The sequence below is a fragment of the Aptenodytes forsteri genome, unplaced genomic scaffold, assembly GCF_000699145.1.
Source record: "Aptenodytes forsteri isolate BGI_AS27 unplaced genomic scaffold, ASM69914v1 Scaffold250, whole genome shotgun sequence".
Lineage (NCBI taxonomy): Eukaryota > Metazoa > Chordata > Aves > Sphenisciformes > Spheniscidae > Aptenodytes > Aptenodytes forsteri.
Genome location: NW_008794008.1, coordinates 361,373 through 382,199, shown reverse-complemented (window position 1 = coordinate 382,199; position 20,827 = coordinate 361,373). Strand labels below are relative to the sequence as shown.

General features: G+C 39.5%; 1 protein-coding gene across 1 annotated transcript in view; it reads right to left on the bottom strand.

Annotated features, from left to right (window-relative positions):
• The window catches only part of LOC103907664 (collagen alpha-1(XV) chain), a 165,339-nt gene that overhangs the window by 79,242 nt on the left and 65,270 nt on the right, over positions 1 to 20,827 (bottom strand). The window contains exons 6-11 of the mRNA XM_019474796.1: positions 16,526 to 16,652; positions 15,154 to 15,272; positions 10,838 to 10,966; positions 10,189 to 10,215; positions 7,457 to 7,519; positions 549 to 626 (exon numbers count right to left, since the gene is read on the bottom strand). Of these exons, the coding sequence (XP_019330341.1) occupies positions 549 to 626; positions 7,457 to 7,519; positions 10,189 to 10,215; positions 10,838 to 10,966; positions 15,154 to 15,272; positions 16,526 to 16,652 (543 nt within the window). The remainder of the gene's footprint in view (positions 1 to 548; positions 627 to 7,456; positions 7,520 to 10,188; positions 10,216 to 10,837; positions 10,967 to 15,153; positions 15,273 to 16,525; positions 16,653 to 20,827) is intronic.

Genomic DNA, 20,827 nt, shown 5'->3' with positions numbered 1-20,827 from the left:
GAATTGAAAATTCAGGCCAGATTCCTTCTTCAGCTGCGTACATATGTATCCTCATGGAAACAGTGGGAAAGGTCCAAGTGCAGAAGAGAGATGAATCTGAAACATATTCTTTAACATTGCCTGAGTACTGAGCATTCAAAATATGAACACTGTCACCACGCTGGTATGTGTTGTAGTATTTAATGACAGCAAACGTAAGTGACAGTCAAATCATTTCTGTGTTCAGTAGTGGGAAGAAATGAATAATTCAGGTCTATAATGTCTTTTTGAGGAAATTTTTGTCTCTTGTTCTCCCATATATTATTGCTTTTGCACAGGAGAGCACACACATTGACTGGCTTTTTCAAATGTGAATACTGGGTGTTTATGTAGATTACAGTACTCACACACTTTAGCCAGACATTTATTTACATTTCTGCATGAGTGTTTTAGAAAACATGATTATCTCTGTGGCAAGTCAGGCTACTTTCCCAGAGAAAACCTCCTATTTAGTTCTGGATTCCTCTATGGCAAGCTGAGCTCATTGACAGAGAACCCCAAATACTCACTAATCCTCTGGACGGAGCAGATGGTCCTGCGGGTCCTGGTAGTCCAGGGGGTCCTGGCAATCCCTCACCAGGATCACCCTAAAACAGGAATGAAGATAAATCAGCAAGGATTTAATCATATAAATGCAGAGCAGGGTTTTTCAGCACTAGCTGCAGTCTGTGTGGGTTTCTAGTCACAAGAAACAACAAAAGTGTCTGCTTAGATGCTATGAGCAGAGTTGAACTTTGTTCATTTCTAAGACAAGCTCCCAAGAAACACGATCTTTGCATTGGCAAAGGAAGAAAGGACTCCCCTTTCTAACTTCTGCAATGAATTTGCAAATGTACAAGCAGCATTAACAGCGTCAGACAGTGTATATTTCTTGTCAGAATAATGTTTTACTGTGGATCTTGCATTTTTAGGGTACGTTATATGCCCCCCCAAAATGAATAAGTAGAAAGTGTGGTCGCACCATGGTACTCAATAAGTAAATTTCTTCATTTTATTGCTACCATCTGTAATGCTTTTTCCAATACCACCATGTCATGATTATTCCTCTATGTGTTGACCTTTATCTACTGCCAACACAATGAAAGGCCCTGTTCAGAACTGTGTCATTTTCTTTCATAATTACTACCATCTCTTCTTCTTTGGCTTTCTTACATCATCTCCGACATTTTGTTGAGGTTAAGTGCTTCTGCTTAGGATATTTACAACTTTTTTTAAATTTTCTGCTCTACTCCAGCCTTTTTCACTCAAGTCAAGAGTTGAGGTTCTGCCTTAATTTTTTTAATCTTAAGTTGGAAGTCTTTTATAATGTATTTTTTAATTCTCAACTATCTATGTGCTTTTTTCTGGAGAATTCACTAAGCAGGATTGGCCTTTGTGTTTTAAACTCTTTTGGGAGAAGGATGTGACTCTGCATCTCCTAAAATGGGGCCAATAGGATCATGAGTAACTGGCAGACCAAAATATTCTGATTGCTTAATATGCATGCTGTTTTCATCAAATAATTGGCACTCATTTAATTTCATTTTTTCAAGTCCTGTATACCTCTAAAAGTGATTGATCCCACTTGCTTTTTACCTGATACATCTGACAGAGGGAATGCCAGGCAAAAATACAGTGTCCTCCTCTCCCTCCCTGGCTGTCTCACATTTCTTGCCTTTGGCATTCAACAACTGCAGTTCACCCTTCTGAGGAGTTCCTCAATGTGCATTTTGGACATTCTTACTACATGGCAATCTGGTTTCGGGTCAGATGTACGTTTAAGAGGGGAAGAAAGGGCAGTGTAACTGCTCATACCCCAGAGCTTCTCTCACCATTGGGAGTGAGAAGCTCAGCCTTCCCTCTACCAATGCTTTCACGTAGCACAGATTCCTACCCATCCATCCTGACACTGCAGAGCTGCAAGGTGTGACCTCCTTCCCACCTTGCACCAGGAGGAGAGAAACCAGACCGGTTGCACTGAGCTTTCTTAAAGGGGTAGAAGTCATAGAGACATAACTGACACTGTTAGCCAGCCTCTACCATCTATGCTTTACCCTCTAACCTGCCAATTTGTTATCTGGGCTTATGAGCATTTTAATTATGTTCTCTAAATTCATATATTCAGTCACATAGTAGGAAACACTGAATTTTATCTGCCTCTTGGTCACTTGCTCTTTATGCTTGAGAATTCATTAGATAAATGTATTCATTCATTTCTTTGTTCCCTGTGGCTTTGTCAAACGGTTCCTATAGTGATACTTCAGTCATATTCACAGAGAATGTGTTTAATTAATTTGGGGCTATTTTCACTGTCTGCCAGCATGTTCATTTACAGATACTCTTCATTCATTTTAACATATCGTTTGCTTTTTTCCAGTGATTATTACATTAGCTCCTGTCAGTGTTTTGTGCTTGTTTTCATGCAATTTCTTCTACTTTGTGTGTACTACAAGGAATAAAAAAATGCCAGCTCTCACATTTGGATCACAGTCATGTCTAGGAAGCCTAACTGTATCCATTTCCAAGGAGCATCTCATGGCTGTATCTCTGCACTGAAGAAGGACCACAGCGAAAAAGTGACAGCCAGCTCCCTACTCTCCACTGATAGGTAGCGCTCCATTCATTCCCAGCTTTCCATTTTCAATGAGAAGAACCAGAAACAGGCAGGTGGATCCTGCTACTGTTCCTCAAATTTAAATATTATTATGCTGAAAAAGTGCTGACTGTCTTTAGAGAGCATAACTGGTTTGAATTTTTTTTGTGTGTGCACAGATCAATTCTTTAAGCTTTGCTCACCCTACCAACATAACGGGTCCTAGGAAATCACACTGACTGGGATAATGAAATAATTTTCTGGACAACTAATAATTTAAAAATTATTCACATGTGTAAAAGAGGATCAGAGCAGTGTCTTTGTGTTCGTCCTGCTTTCTGCTGCAGGAATTGGGTCTGGTTAAAGTATCACCAAGAAAAAGCTCTGCATATGAAGCTGTCAGTGTTCCTTAGTGCTTTTGAACATATTGTTAGGATTTTTAGCACCTGTTTGCTAACTTATCATCACAATGCCTCTTTGAAGTATCCCTTGAAAATATTAGCTCAATTTTAAAAATGGAAAACAAAGCTTAAGATGTCTTTACTAAAATAGCCATCTAGGTAAACAGGAATAGACTACAGGAGTCTTTTGCTTCCAGATATAGCCTTAGCTCACTACAGCTAACCTGCTTCTCCTGCTGCCGAAATGTCCTCCTTCTGATGCCTATTCTGATCAATAAAATAAGGCTGGGGACCATTCTTTGGTCCTGAGGTCAGGTAGAATAGGCTGGCTGTGTTCACCACTACTTAGGTATTTGGCCCAAGGCCAAGTCCTTTTAGACCTATATGTTCAAAGCTAATATTTTGAGTACGTGTTTTTGTGCAATTTTCATGAAATAACATGAGAACTATACTGCAACCCATCAGCATGATGAGTATTTGAAAGTAAAAAGCCTGCTGGGATAGCACTGGGGGAGCACATAGAATGAACGGGGCCAACCTATGCACAGTCTCATCTTGCAGCGTACTGGGAAGAGTTAACAACTGATGCTACACCTGAGCAATGCTGAGGCATTATCTGAGAGAGGTCTATTTGACATGGGCCAAAACATTGTCAGGGACTGTGCTCGCAAGTCTGAACCATCAGCAGTTCAGTCAGTTCCTGGGCCTCTTTCATTTGGCAGTGTAGATGTAGCACTTGTTGCTGGAGATCAAAATGGTTATCTAACAATAGTTGCAGCTGCAGCAGCTGCAAAATAAAACTTCTTTTGCTAATTTGCACTTTGCTTATAAGTAGAAGAAATGTAAACAACGATAATCTTAAAATCTTTTCCATTTGCTTTGTTTTCATTAAAAGCAGTCTGACTGATTTTATGGTTTACCAGCATGAATTATTTATGTCAGTACCAAACATCCTGGAAATTACTCTGGTCACAAGAATGACCAAAGCAGATTTGCAGGAAACTTGGGAAACTAATTGTCAAATGACATTTAGGCCATTTTTTTCAGCTTTTTCACTGTGTGATTGACAAACACAATAGGGGAAATTGAGCCTTTGCTAGAGGGTCTATAGTAGTTCCACAGTGCAGAAGAACCAAAGGAGACTCCTGGCAAGTGTCCATAGAGAGGGAAGGCACTATCTGCATCAGCTCTGTATCAGGAAAGAAGAATGTAGAGAATTAACCAAATGAGGAGAGAGGGTTATAGAGAACCATGGGCTACAGACACCTGTGTAGCTCCTGGGCTACGTCCGGAGATTCTACTCCTGCTCAAGGGTTTCAGTAAAAGTCATGGAAAGGCTGACAAGTGTGTAGACATGTTGTGAAGGATTGACCAATATTCCAGACACAGTGTCTGAGACCGGTGCCATCTCAAAAGAAAGCATGAATCCCTGCCACCAGTGGGGCTATGCAAGATGGTACCTTTCTTCTCAGGGACTGCTGTACCACACGTTATCAAGCTTAGGAGGAGGTACTATCACTGCGTATCACTGTCCCAGTGATGACTCTCCAAGAGCAGAACAGCCATTGTTTCACCCTGCCGTGCAGTCCACTCATGCAAGGGAATAGTGAGTTGGCAGGCCCTTGAGTCCATGTAGCTCCTGGGGCAAAACCAGTCTGTCCCTCCCACGATACAGTGAAGTGCTGTTCTCTGGATACAGCGTTGTCCAGAATGGGCAAGTACTGTGACATTAATTCCAAACATGTATTGTTCATCACTCAAGACCTTGTTAACTCATTTGTTGCAGAATATTTTTCCTTGAACTATATTTCACCTTTGAGTTATACCAAATTATACGTATAATTAATTATTAATATTTATATTAATATTTAATATTAATAAAAATATAATTGTTATTCTTAGTAAAACCTAGAAACTGTATATTACTATTCGCAGTGGTGTTTTTGTGATTTATTTTAGAAGCACTGAGCTGGTTGGGAAGTACTGTGGAAAATCCATCTCTGTTGGAAAGTAATTGTATTGGTTACACATTTTGGCATGACATGAAAATATGATGGAGGTTATTCAGAAAGGAAGGAAAAATCATCTCATAATGCCATCATGAAAAGAGTTGTAGTATTTACCTGACAGCTTATAGTACTGAATGCCACATAAGTCATAGCAGTGACATCCACTTACAAACTCAGTAGTCATTTTGAGGGACCCATTAGAGTAGGGACAGTTTTAGGTACCTGACTGCTATAAATCAGTGCATGATACTCCTTCTACCTTTGGAAAGCTTAGTCTAGTCTATCTTGTACTCTAATAGCCCAATGAGTTATGCCACACTACTTAGAGTATGCTACTGTTAAAATGTATCTAGAACTGCTGTAGTATTTTTCAAGTGAGATTAATGGCACTGCAGTTCTTGGTGGTATCACAATCACTTCTTTCAGTGTCTGAACCACCGAACACTTAGATGATACCATGCACCAATTGCTGCATTGCCAACAGGTTGAGGGAAGATATCCTACTGCTCTACTCATCTGAAGTACAGTGTCCAGGTTTGGGCTCCCCAGTACAAGAAAGATATGGACATGCTGGAGTGAGCCCAATTAAAGGCCACAAAGACAACTGAAGGACTGAAGCTTCTGACTTATGAGGGGAGGCTGAGAGAGATTAATCTATTTAGCCTGGAGAAAAGATGACTTGGGCGGGGGGGGATCTTGTCAATGTGCATATATATGTGATGGGTGGGAATGAAGAAGACTGAGCCAGGCTCTTCTCAGTGGTATCGAGGGAAAGGACAAGAGGGAATGGGCATAAATTGAAATATAAGAAATTCCGTTTAAATGTACACCCCCTCCCTTTTTTACTCTAAGGATGATCAAACACTCGAACAGGTTACCCAGAGAGATTGTGGAATCTCCATCCTTGGAGAGATTAAAACCAAACTGGACACAGTCCTAGGCAACCTGCTCTAGCTGCCTCTGCTTTGAGCAGGGGTGTTGGACTAGACAATCTCCAGAGAGACCTTCCCACCTCAGTGATTCTGGGATTCTGTGATCCATGCTGCAGGTTTTAGCACCAACGGAAATGTAAATAGCACCCTGTCAAAATCCTCCACCAATACCACAGTCCTTAATCTGGAATTTACTTCTCATAAATTGTTTTCCCTTCAGTCTAGAGTCTTCTGATTTCTGCTACTAATCTCTGCCAGTGCAGTCCAGGGTTGGGGATAGGGTGAAGAGTGGGGAGGAATGGAGAGACAAAATGGAGACTCCTGACTCAACAAGTCCATCAAACTGCCCTTTGCTGATCTGAGACTGCTCAGAGGTTTCAGAAACAAGGCTCTGAAATGCCTGTACAGAGTGCCTGTAATGCCTGTTGCCAACTGATTTAATGTCTTACTGATAATCTGCCTTCCCAGCCTATCTTCCCTGAAGAGCCTGTATCCATACACTGCAGCACTCCAGTTGTGAGCTATCCTACCATGTCTCTGTAACCTCAGAGAGGTGACGGCCAGCCCTGTAACTGTGCATGGACTTCTAAGTCCTCCTGTTTGTCTCCATTCTGCCTGCTTTTGTCAACATGTACCTGAGATGGGTCCCAGACATGCTGCTTTCACCAAGGGAGTGCAAGAGTGTCCCCCATCATGTTGTACCTGAGATGCTTCCTAACTCCCTGACATGCCTTCACTTTTCTTCGGCTTATGATAACTCTTTACCCTACGTATCTTTCCATTACAACAGACAGGCTGTTCAGCTGGACAGAGAAGTGGGGGGTTGCCACGCAGTCTTGTGACCTGACACCTGTACTGGAGACTAATTTTACCTTTGAAATTATTCTGGACCCTTTCAAATTGAATCTGAATACATGAGCTTTAGATGGGGTATGTTTGTGAATTTATGAAGCCTGAATTGTTTTGGTAAACAGACAAAATGAATTATTAATTTGGCACTTGTAGTAACTGGCTGAATGCCAATTTTGTGTACAACGTGCTTTAATGACAGATTAATCCATTATAGCTCACTTCAGCTCAGAAGTGACACAAGTTATTACTTCAGATGGTTTAGCTCTTATTTCAATTATGTTCAGTTCGTAAGGGTAATATGATTATACTGCCTCTGTTAAATCACTTAGCCAGTGGAGTAAGTTGCACAGAGCAGTTATATATAACAATTGACTTTTCTTTATTAAGTGTTAAATATATCTTCTTTAGCTCTCCTGTGAAAGCAAAACTTTTTCTGCTGCTGAATTTTATTCATATTCTTGAAAAATCTGTATGATTCTGTCATGGCTGCCCTTCATGCAGATTCATGGGTGAACAGCAGGATGTTTAAATTCTTCCTGTGATTCCCTATTATTACTATTTTTTCTCTCAGAGTGTACCAAATTAATACATGTCCAAGCATAAATGGTCTCTGATTGATTGTTGGTTATTAACAGGACACATCATACATACCTTTTCGCCTTTTAGGCCTGCTTTTCCTTTCAGCCCTGGCAACCCCTGAAGTCCATTTTTACCCTAAAAGGAAATAAATTTTTTAATTTGACATTATCTTTTATGCAGGTTAAACAGGCTGTACACTTAGCAGCAGAGGCTGGATGTAAGGATGCGAGATTCTAACTCTTGGTTTGTGCAGTGGGAGGAGATACGGGACTTACACCTCTATGCAGCTGGCAGTGCACAAAACATGCCTCTCGCTACATCCACTCTGCCCACAACAAAGTGGCAGTGAAGCCTGCTTGGGAGATACAGATTGAAACACTTGGCAGGCTGCATTTGGATTTGACAGGATGCCAACTGGACCACACAGCACTGATGACAAATATTTTGAAAACTATAATGTTCCACTAGAACAAATAGTGACAGCTATCTGAAAAGTCCCCTTTGAATTTTCTGTCTCTTAGCCATTTACTTATCTAAGAGGTAAGAAAGTCTTCATTTATTCCACAGTTGCTGAATATGCTTACAGCAGATAAATTCCGGGATAGAATTCTGCCTCTTCCCTAACAACTTTCAAACTATGAGAAAATGGACACTTGGAAGAAAGCTACTTTTAATTTCATACAGAAGTGATAGTCAACAGAGAATAGTGGGATATTTTTGTAGCATACTACTGCAAACTGCTGCCGTCAGCGCACCAAATCATACCACTGGCATTAGCCTGTTCCCACCTTCTACCGAAATCCTTTTTGCCTTGACCCACCTGAATATATTCAGTTCCTACCAAGTAGGATGCTTCCTGAGGACATGCATCTGACAGGGAATGTGTGGTACTACATAGCATTTCACCCCATTTTCTATTCTAAACTTCACCAGTCAAATTAATCCCAAACAACCTTTCTATATATGTTCATCTTATCTACACGTAACATGCTCTTCCTACAGAGGCTTGATCACTGTCTAGAAAGAACTCTCACCAGCTTTAAAGTCAGTGCTGTTATGAAGTGGTGCTATTTATGAATTCAGTTAGGATAGTGGAAGAAAATTCAGAAGGCAAATAAATTCTATTTTCCCTAATGGCATTTTGGGAATCTGGACAGCTGTGATTATGGACTCTACTGCTCAAGTTCTAGGGCTGTACTAATTTTAAAGATGGGTTATATAAACTCATTATGGAGAAAAATGTATCTGTAAGACCAAAAGGTTTTTTTCTCCTATTATTATTTTTCCTGCAGAGTAACTGGTATCAAGTTTATAGACAAGTGGCAAACACATGCCAATATAAATCTAGTGCATGCTAATTTTATTGCTGAGTGAAGCCCCGTCAATCCAACAGTGAAGTTGCATAGGTATATGCAAGATCAGAAGCCAGCTGCACATGGACAAAAGATTATCTATAAAAAATACAGGACAATGGTTCATTTCACAAGATATAACAAAATGTCTATGATAGAAAATAGGATTGTTTTACAAGGATTTGTTTACAAGGACAAAACAATTGCTTTTGAAGCATTTTAATTACATTTGAAGAATTTTCTATAAGATATTTCCCCATTATTTTGGTTTCATAGAATTTTCTTTGAAAATGTTCTGCTTGAAAGTAGTCAGACTTCTGTTAATACAGAAAATAGAAACCTCTTGTCCGTAAACACCCTAATGACACATACCCTGGGTTTAGGCTAAATATTTGCAAAACCAGCTACATTTCTCGGAACATACCAATGTATGCAGGCAGCATTCATGCAGGAGCTGAATAATGCATCCCATGAATGACTACTGACTTTTTTTTTTAACATCTTAAACCACACCAGTTTCATTTGAGGTTCACTTGCAGGGGGCAGGGATGGACAGGAAGTTCACAGCAGTGGTGCATGGCAGTATGCGAAAGGAGGAGCAGGCATGGTAGTGATGACAGCCTCTGGATGGGAAGGTCTTAGAGAGGGGAAAGATGTACAAAGTGGCAGCAACAGATAATGAGTAAGGAAACTAAGATGACAAGTAGTAAAACATCAACAGAGGACAGATAGGCAACAGCAACTGATACACTCATGGAATATGACAGCTAGGGATTTGTTATTGTGTGCATTGCTGGGCAATACTTCACCACGGAGGATGCATATGCAATCTATCAGCGGCTCGTGGTGAACTGACCTGCAGGTGGGAGTCATCTGGAGAAGGGAGGAAGGAACAATACAGGAAGATGACAGCAAATGTGACAGAAGAGAGGGTAAAATAGAGGAACGCAGAGAAAGGAAAGCGGGAAGGACGAAGCAGAAAGTGCAGCTGAATTACTGCACAAGAGTTGGGGGGTGAGAGGTACATCTGGAAAGTTAGTAGCAGCTGAGGTTAGGAGCAGGCAACATGGCAGCATGTGTCTATGAAGGGTCAATGAAGCACTTTGTTTTGCCCTGGAAGAGGTCTGGGTCTGAGTATGTCCTCTTTTTTAAGTTCCTCTCTGCAAAAAAGCCAGCCTCACCAGAGCTGGACTCCTTGTACAGCTGCTTATGGCATGCCACACCTCTTACTTTCTTTGCAACTGGGAAATCATAAATTTCTCTTAGAAACCTGGGTCCCCCTCTCTTGGCAACCTGAGGAAGTCAACTACAGCACTACAGAGCTGCCTTCTAAAGAGATCACACAGATAAAGTACTTTGCTGCTTAAGCTTCAATGTAGCTGAGTCTCTGATAAAAAATGTTGCTAGGTTTTTTTCTTCAGTTAACCAAAATATTTATAAAAGAGTACTTACAGGTAACCCATTTTTACCAGGAATGCCCTAAAATAAAACATCTTCGTTAGAAAGGTAAATAAAACATTGTAACAAAGAAGCAACAAAAAAGAAAAGCAGTTAACTATAGCCTGATGTGTCATGCAGTGACAAAATAACAAACCAGAACTGTAACAAACACTATGTCACAATGTGATCTGTTGTGGACCTCTGTTTAATTGGATACATCTTGTGCTGATGGTTCAGAAGGATATGAAGTGTGAAACATCCTGGATATACAGAAGCCACTGAAGGAGGCATGTGAGTTCTGAAGTCCAGCAGCTTTGAACACATTCAAACGTGACACCTGGGAGGGTGGTGCAGCACTGCAAAAGCTGCCCGAAGTGTTTGTGGAATTACCGCTCTAAGAACGTTAGTATGTTGGCACATCAGTTGTTTGCCTTGTGCTTTCTGATGATTGTCTCTCGTCACGCCCTTCTATTGCCATTGACACATGTGCAAAGCAGATAATGACACTCCTGAGTTGATTTGCTGGGGCTAAAACCCCGTCTTGTAGAAGTATAACTGATGACAGTGTGTGAGGCTGTGGAGTTTCAGCCCTTTATGCATGTGTGATGAATGACTATTACCCTTTCTAAAATACATGCATTCATAGACAGAAAATACTCACAGGCTGACCATGTTGTCCAAGTTTCCCTGGAGGTCCAGGAGGTCCTTGATCTTTTTTCTGCACATCTTCTACTCCTGGCCTTCCTGGAGATCCTGTGGGCCCATCCTCTCCTTCCTGACCTTTCTGGCCCTGAGTAATTAAAATATGAAATATGAAAAATGTGTTGCATTACTTTCCCCATTTTTCTCTCTCTTCCCCCCGCCTCTTCCCTCTCTCCTAGAACCCCTGCTTTGTTCAACGCAGTCAGAAACCTGTTAGGCACCATACAAACAATATGGTCCATTAAGCAAAGGCAGTCCATATTAGAGATCATTCATGCAAGTACAAATAAATTGCTCACTGAGCTGGAAAAAAATGAGAGCTGGTTACCTAGATGCAAATGACCATGGTCTAATTTCATATCTGCTCAAATCTGCACAGTCTAAATCAATATTGTAGGTTTGAAAAAGACCAGTTTCACAAAGTCTGTCTGGAAGAAAATTGTGAAAGTTAAAAAGAGATGTTTAGGAACGCTTTAGCCAACTCCCCTGAGATCTACAACTCTAACAAAAGAGGGTTACATATCCAGCTTGGTTAAAAAGGAAAGTGACAGAAGATGAAACGAGGAAACTCATAGCAAAGAGTAAAAATGGACAACAAGCAAGAGCAAAAAATTGCTAAGCACCAGTATTTGGTCAAGAGAAAGTAAGAATAATAAAAAGAATAATTTAAATAGACCAGAACAAAATAAACCCTTTCAGTGGTGAAGCTCGGACACTAATACATATTTAAATTAAAATCCAGTATACAGGACAGAACATTTAAGTCATTTTTGTATCGTATTTTGAAACAAGCACTAGGATTTACTCACATTTTATAGCAGCAATGAAATATTTTTTGTTCCATTAGTAGCGAATGAAACTAGGAGGGACGGAATATAGTAACTATCCAAGCATTTTAAAGTTAGCAAGATGACAGCTTTCAGCAAAGGAGTTGTTCACTATTTTTTAAAAGATTTTTCTGGGTTTTGTCACTAGGAAAGTTCCCAAAGACCAGAGTTTTTTTCATCTGGTCTCATTAGAGATTTTTTCCCCATCTGGAAAAGTGTTAGAAGAGAACCTCGTTAACTAAGCTGTGGGTAAGATCATAACCTGAGTGAGGTAACAGGATTGTTGATACAGGTTGTTAGAGTACTGAAGGAGCTAGCGGATGTTATGACAGGACCCCTCTTGATCATCTACCGAAGGTCTTGGGAGTCTAGGGAAGTCCCTACTGACTGGAAGCCAGCGAATGTTATTCCAATGTACAAAAAGGGCATGAGGGAAGACCCGGGGAACTACAGACCTGTTAGTCTAACCTCAGTTCATTGAAAAATTATGGAGAAGATTATACTGAATACTATTGAAAGGCATTTAAAGCATACTGCAATCATCAGGCATACTCAACTGCAATAGTCTATTCTATTCTATTCTAAAATGGAAGTGTGAACATAATGAATGCTAAATCAGCATGTTTTGTCTGACAAACAGGTCATAACTTTCTTTGTTATGTGTGCTTGATAACAGTAATACCGTTGATCCAACTTGAGGAAATTTTCCTGAGGGGCATTTGTCTGAGTTCTATACAACATTGAAAGAAATAATGCTGTGCCTAATCAGTGTCACCCATATTAATTGGATTACAAATTGCATAACTGGTACAATGGAGATCTTGTACAACGGTAAATTTACAGGAGATAGGGCCACTTCTACTATGTACTCACAAAGACCAGTTTTCAATGCAGTAATAATTTTTTAAATTATTATTTTCTAAAAGAGTATTCATTAGCATATTGTATAACCATCTTGGGTATTTATGTAGTGAAAATGATGTGAAAATTGGAATAAGTTCAAGGAAAAACTTGTAAAGATGAGTAAGTAGCAAAACTACTTGTCACAATAGATTTAAGCATTTTGTGTCACACTTCTTAAATCAAGACTGGATTTTTATTTAAGAAAAATAGCCCAAAACTGAAAAAAATAGATTGTAAGAACAATAGTTCATCCTGACATTAAAATTGCTGCCTTTAAAAAATGTGAAGGCAGGCATGAAAATGTTAGAGGAATCACATTTGGAAGTCCTCCAACAAATATTAAGGCCTCTTGTATGTCAGATCCAATGGATGGTCCTTAATCTAATAGTTCATCATTTGTTATAATTTACCACAATAAACACAGAAACGCTAGAAGACCCTATAAGGAGCAACCTTAAACACTTGAATGAAACACACAATGTAGAACTTTAGAATAAAAGTTCTGTCATTCTTGATGCTGTATGTTTTCTGGCAAACAGAAGCAGTCATAACCGATTGCAGTGTCAAGCAATATGAAGAACGGACTTTTGGCGTAGGAGTCACAAAGGCAAGAGGAAGGAAAGGTCGTTATTTATTTTTGGCTTAGAAAAATCTGTGGTGGCTGTGGAACAGGAATGTTAATTAATGAAAAATGTACTGCTAGCTGATTATTTTGAAATATGTCAACAAGTAGGGCAAGTATTTGAGTATCTGGAGCCCTCCAAGTCACAGGATTCCAGATGAGGGGCATACGTAACTTTAATTTGCAGAAGCACACAAAATTCAGGTTACGCGTTACCTTACAAATGCAATAGGCATAGTATCTTTCAAAGCCCAGTATCTCACCAGAGAGGGTCTCTTTACTACATACAGCATAGCCACCCCCTTTGGGGTTTCTAGTGCCTGCAGTTGTGTAGGCTGGAATACTTTCTATTTAGGAGTTAAAAGGGCTGCCATTTTTCTTAGCACTGTGTGAACCTCAAAGTAGAGACAGGCTACAGCCTTGCATTTTGTCTTAATTTTCTTGTCTAGGAGCCAGGCCCACAGCAGTCTACCCAAAAGGAGCATCTACTTTTATAAGAGATTTGACAAAAAGTGATTTTGAAAACATGACTAATCTCAATGCTTTGCATGTAATTTACAGTTATTCCTGGTCCTGGCAGAATTGAATTGCCAATTAAATTGCAGCCAATTTTTGTCAGAGTTTCCTCCATTCGGCAGTGTACAACTCACTTGATGGTGGCACACACGCTTTCTAGAATCTCTTTTTCCATCAGGAGGGATCCTGAAAGGAATTCCTGCTTGGACGCTTACAACAAGACAGCCCGACCAGGATTTTTGGAAGGCATCTCTGACAGGTGAAGGATGTCCAGATATTGCTTCTTCTAGAGTACTTCTAAAAAATATGCTGGTAGCCTGGAGAGAAGCTAGGCATGACTGTAAACAGCATTTATTCATGTAACTGCTCTGACACAGACATGAGTAATACAAGGACCCCAAACAACTTTACTCACTTGCCTCAATTTTGATGCTTTATAAGGCCATCTAGGAGTGGAAAGGTTGTTCAGTCTTAATATTTTATTAGTCAAAGCATCTTTTTATTGTGAATGCCAGGAAAGCTGCTGGTTACTTTTTTAATGGATTCTTCATATCTGAGTGTTAACATATGCAGCTGTCAGGAGGCAGCATACACTGCTTCTTAAAGAAATAACTAGGAGTTGTAGACACTTTTCCAGTGCAATCCATGCAGTCATCCCCTTGTCAAGACATGGAATATAGGATCCACCTCTTGGATGGTAATTCAAGTAAGATTGCATTTATAAAGTTTGCATAAACTATAAAGTTTGCATAAACTATAAATTTTCAGGTTAGTCTGTGGGCAACTAAGGAAAGCCAGTGATATACATTTTAGGCATGGATTCCTCCAGAGTTTAGTGGGGTTTAGTGTTAGTCTTCTGTTTGGATCACCTGATAATGAAGCACTGTGATAATGAATTGCTTCTTTGCACTTGGTGCTTCACACAGAAGCACTTGGTGAGCACTCAAAGGGGGTAATTTTAAATCTGTTTATATGCCACACTTCTGAGAAGGAAGCAGGACTTTCACCTGCAAGGCAGTTACTGTGAGTAAGACCAAAATGCCAGCTCTTAGGGAATAAAAATTGTGGGCTTTTATGGTGAGGATTTATGTTGGTTATTTTCTTTGTTTCTCACTTTCTTAAGTGCAAAATGAAAAAATGCAAACCCCAAAAGAACAAATTCATTTTGTTAGTCAAAAATCTCAAGCCCATCTCAATGGTTATAGATCCAAACTTCTGCATAGTGTCAGTGCTTTTCAGTCTGATATCATGAGAGGACATTCAAGAATTTAAAAAGTAACTTCTGTTTTGGCATGCTGCTAAGATGGAATAGATAAAGGTACGAACTCAGAAAAGCACCTAAAATTCATATGTTTTCCTGCTCTTGGGACAAAAAGATAAGGCACATGATAAACCCATTGTACAGACCTCCTCTCTGCTTACTCCTGGCAAAACATTAGCACCAGAGCCTTCTTCTTCTCTTAAGATTTTCTGTGTGACAGTGGTAGACTCATTGTTGCCTTGTCCAGTTTCCATGACAGCTGAATCTAAATAAAATAGTCACTTATTAATGAGAGACAGAGCAAAATAAAATCTGCCCGGAGGTATTTATCAGAGCACAGATGCTGCAAGTTGCATGACAAAAGAAATTATTTAGATTATGAGAAACATACATCCCGAAAATTAATATTAGCCCTTTTATAACTCTGAAAATTTTAAAAGGAAAGAAAAAAAAAAGAAAAGTGAGAATAAAATTATAAAACAAATGTTTATTTTAAGGACAAAGACTGTATTGCATCATCTTCTTTGCCTCAAGCTCTAGTCTAATGATTGCCTATTTTTCATCTATATAAGGTAAAAAATAAGAGGTACGTACAACAGGTGCTATCTGAAGTATGTATGAAATTTAAATAGGAACATTGTCTTTGGACTTATTAAGATAACTAACTTTACTTTTTGTTTTCTAGGGGTGCACTGAAATTGTCTTATTAGTGGAGGACTGGATTCCTCAGTGCATTATGCCCTGCTCTTATTACTTTGCTGCCTACACTTGCATCCAAAACACCCCATTGGGGCACTAGGCAGATTCACAACCTTTGCATAAGTAGGATATAGTTGTTTATTCAGTGGTGGTATTCAGTTTTACATGAAAGACTGTGCTTCACTATAACAGAAGGTCATAACAAGAATACTCATCTTACATTCCTTTTAAAGGTGCCACATGGCTTTAGAGCCACTAGCACTATTTGCAGAGGTATGTCTCAAGAAGTGCCATGCTTCTCACTGACCTGAGCAGAATGAAGAGGATTTTTCCCCTTTCATTCCCTTTGCCTAACACTTGCACTTTACCGGAGTGTTGTAGAGTATCACAGCAGCAGCTCCTTAGGTCAGCTTCTTCATTTTATCCAATTTTTATTTCATTTTAAAATATAAACCACAGTTCTGTGACTGAAACTTCCACATTATAGAAGGGTAAATCTGTTCTCTGCATGTTTAACAACGACTGAGATAAGCACCTATATTGAGTGAAAAGTGAGAGGTGTGTTGAATGGTGGCTGTAGTTGCTACCACTTACCTTTGCTGCTATTAACAAATTGCAGTCTAACAGTCTGCAGTTTCAAAGACCAAATGTTTGATGTGCCAATTCCTTTCTAACACACAGGATGTCCAAAACCATAGGATTTTCCATTCCTGGCAGCACCCAAAATATAACAATGGCTTTTCATACACAGGGAAATGACAGACTCAGACCTAGAGAACATAAATGACCCCACCCCCCCAAAAAAAAAAGAGACAGTGCCTTGTTCTTTAAGTTTAGCTGCTTCAGAGGTTTCTTCTGGTCTGTGATTTCCGGAGAAATAATTTTCTTCCAAATAAGACAATATAGTTGGGGGGGCTTCCACTGGCTCAGCCAATGTATCTTCAGGCTAAAAAAACCATAAAATCCCAAAGAACTGTTTAGAGAAAAGGCTTATCACATGTTTAAAGCAAGAATCAGTAGATTACCTTCCTCAAAGCATAGTAATCAGAACTTCCACATTTATGAAACAAAAACAGAAATCCAGATCTTTCCCACTTAATATCTTGCCAGTATCTGTCCTTACTCTTATGCGGCCCTTAGAAACATTAACTGTCATTGTGATCATAAAAACTGAAATTTATTAATGGCCAATATATACACCCTCTTTCATTTATGTTTTTAATTTATTTCACCTTCTTTTTCATTTTTCATGTTTACAGTACACATCTAGTTTCTGCTTATCAGCAGATGTCATACTAAATTGGTCAAGCTCTTGAGAAAAAATAGCACAATGCCTTTGAACTTCATTCCTCCAAACCAAGTGATGTACACTTGACAAACCCATAGGGAGGGAGAAAAACACAAGGAATGTAAAGTTATCACTGCAGGTCTAAGAGCCTAGAGCTGGCTGGTACCCACCCTTCCCCATGCTGGCTGTGGGTGGGCAAGAGGTGGCCATTTTGATAACCTGGTATCAGCTGCATGCAGGAATGTAAAGAGCCTACTCCCTACTGGAATTAGAGACCTGGAGAAGTGCTGTCCCAGTGTAGCGAGGAGATTACTTCATGCAACCCTGCATTTGCAATTTAAATAAAATTTAAAAGTGATTATGTTGCCATGGTAACCTGGAGCAGACTTAATGGGCCAAGCATCCTGGTCTTGAACCAGGTTAAGATGTGCAAAATGGCGTAATAGGGCTTGCTGAAATAGTTCCTGAGTTGTCAGCAAAAGGAAGAGAGGTAACATCATTGGCATGATTTTTATCCCACTGGTTTTGTATCCTTATAATTGAGCAAAAGCTTCAAGATACTTCTTGTTATTAAGAAACATTGAAAATAGGCTTTGGGGATCCATTTGAAGATTTCCTTTCCCAAAGGAAATCTCTTCCACAGTGGGCTGGATCTGATCCCCACTACAGCTGACAAAAGTACTTTCATTTGATTTCAGTTTTATTTACTCCACTTGAGAAAGAAACAAATGCATGTTTCCTCTGCTCTTATTTCTCATAACTATACAACTTGTTCTTGACATTCTGTGTAGGAATATTTCAATTAATCTTTAGAGACCAATAAACCTTTTTATGCAGCCTGTTTATCTGAACCATAGTAAACTTACAGTGTTAAGCTAGTCATGTATTACAGGGTTTTGTGTTTTAAAATCCTTAATAAGACTGAGTCTTGGCTACTTTAAGAAAGGACGACCAATTTTTCCCTTTAAAGGCAATGTCCAGTGAGTTCCCTCTTCTGATGCAGAATAAGAAATACTTCAGATGAACGGTAGAAAATAATTCACACAATTCAAAATGTGCTCAATTGTACAGTCTATAAAGCATTCCTGATGTTTATTTCTCACTGAGAAGATTAATAAAGCAACAGCAGGACAAAGATTTAAATGCTTCATTTTGAGAAGTAATAAAACCCCATAGTATTAGTAAATATCCCAAATCTAACTCTCTGCACTGGAAAACAATGGGAAAAATAGAGATATTTACTTGAAGATAGTAGAAAAACAATCCAAACCTCACACTACACTCATAAGAATGTAAACTTGATAGATAATAGTGATTACCTGCCTGATAGAATTATAAGAATTAGGATAATGAAAAAAGTATGTTTGTAATGTAGTGAAGCGATTGGCAAAAAAACCCCAACAAAACCTCTTGAAATAACTCCAGTCAGTTTAGACATGAAGACATATCTGCGGAATAAAGAAGTAGTATCTAATAACCACATGCAAAGGTTAGTGATCAACATCAGCCAATGGAGTTGAAAGGATGTGTCTAGTAAAAGAATGATAAGGTGGATATCCTCTACTTGTCCACATGTACTCCCTGTGCACAAAGGTAATGGAGAAATGGGTTAGGAAATTATAGGAGGGCATTTTTGTATCTTCTCCTGCCCCACAGCAAATAAAGCAGCATGCCACTACATGGGGACTGCCTACAGCAGTCTTCCTCACAGAGCTATATTAGTATATTTGTACATATATACAGAGCAGTATTTGTATAGGTACAGCGGCTCAGAAGTCAGCGAAGCTCTAAGAAGCACTAAGTCCTTTTGCTTTCCCATCTGCAGCTCCTAATGAATAGAAGGACACTACAGAGAGGACAGCCAGTTACAATCTAGCTCCTGCAGGGGACTGAACTCGGAAGAACTACCTAAAACCAGAGTTATAGAAGCTTATTCCTGCCTCTGTGCGTAAAACCGGATTCAGCGTATTCACCTGCTGTCCTGCCCATCTCAAAACTTTCTCCCAGAAGAGAATGCTTCTTGGGAACCTTACAGATATTGTTTTCTCCAGATTTTCTGTCCTCTGGTGATAAGGAAAGACTTTCTGTGTCACCTAGACCATCTCTTTGTAGTTTAGGCTTCTTCTTTGACAGTTCTTAGCACCCATATATACACCCCAATTCAGACACTGAGGATTCTCCTCCCTCAGGAAAGGTCCAGAACTTATAGAAAGCCCTCAATAACAGGAGAGAGGTCTGACGTGGGTGCAACAAGCACTGGGATGTTAATCACTTCCTTTGAGGTGATAGTAGAAAAAGATATTCCATAGTTCAATCTACATCCTCTGTTTCTTCATTATGTGCTGTGTTTTTTCTTACGTATGCCTTCTATCAACACTTGTTTTAGCATTCCTTAACTGGGAACACAATGGCTTCCACATTTTCTGGGAGACAACTGTGTGGCCTAAGAACTAAGTGCTTAGGCTGTACACATGATTTTCAAGGAACATGGTAGGCACCACATTGCCTGGTCTGTTAGGAAATAGAGAGGGTGTCACTGAAGGATTCACACTGTTGAGGACAAGCCTTCATTCTGGGCCTCTGTAAGAGGTCTTCCCAGGCTCTCTGCTCTCTGATCTCTGCCTTTTGTGTTCAGGATGATGTTCAGAATGTAAGAACGGAATTTCTTGAACACAATCTCTGCCACCACAGGCACAATGGCAAGATAAAGCCTCTGTAAATGTGACTTAGGATTCACTTCCTTGGGAAAGAGCAACTTCACTCTAACTTTTTCCACGATGCACTTCATTCTCTTGTGCTAATGATAAATTTTCTTTGGTATTCTGTCCACTCTATGTCCAGCCACAGGGGACTTGAAAAGACATAGAGAAAAAATGGCCCTCAACCCATGTCACTGAGTCAAGATTCACACAGGCTGCATGGGCACATGGAAGAAATTTTAGTTGGGAGGAACCTCTCAAGGTCATGTAAGTAGACCACTCATGTAAGTAGATCAGCTCGGCCATGACTTTGTCTAACCAAATCTTGAAAACTTCTAAGAACAGAGATTTGATATCCTCTTTCAGTGACCTGTTCCAGTGCTGCACTATTATCCTAATGAAGAGAGTTTTCCTGAAATCCAGCTTGAACCTCCCCAACTACAACTTGCAACTTTTGTTGTCTGTCACTACTGAGACAACTCTGGTTCCATGCTCGTTTGTGTCAATATGTATAAAAGTGTGTGTGTCACTTCTGTAAAGACCGCAGATTAAACAATGAGGAACTAGGTTATTGAAAGGTAAAATCTGTTAGTGGATTTTATATTTAACTCTGAATGAAGAAACAAGAACAAATACAGAATAACAAATACTAATATGCAATCCAGAACATACTTGAGAATCCCCATAAAAAGAATTTAGAATTTTTTACATTTCTTGTGATCAATGTATGGATAATAAAAAATTAGTTTAAAAATGGCAAACCTGATTGCCTTATGTGATAAAATGACTGGATTTGTGGATGAGGACAAAGCAGTGGATGTCATCCACCTTGATTTTAGCAAGGTTTCAACACTGTCTCCCACGATATTCTTGTATCCAAGCTAGGACATTACAGTCTGGATGGGAGAGCAACAAGATGAGTGAAAAAATAGTTGGATGATTGAACTGAGAGCATAGTGTTTAATGGGACTGTCCTGGTTTCAGCTGGGATAGAGTTAATTTTCTTTCTAGTAGCTGGTACAGTGCTGTGTTTTGGATTTAGGATGAGAATAATGCTGATAACACACCGATGTTTTAGTTGTTGCTAAGTGGTGCTCACACTAGTCAAGGACTTTTCAGCTCCCCATGCTCTAC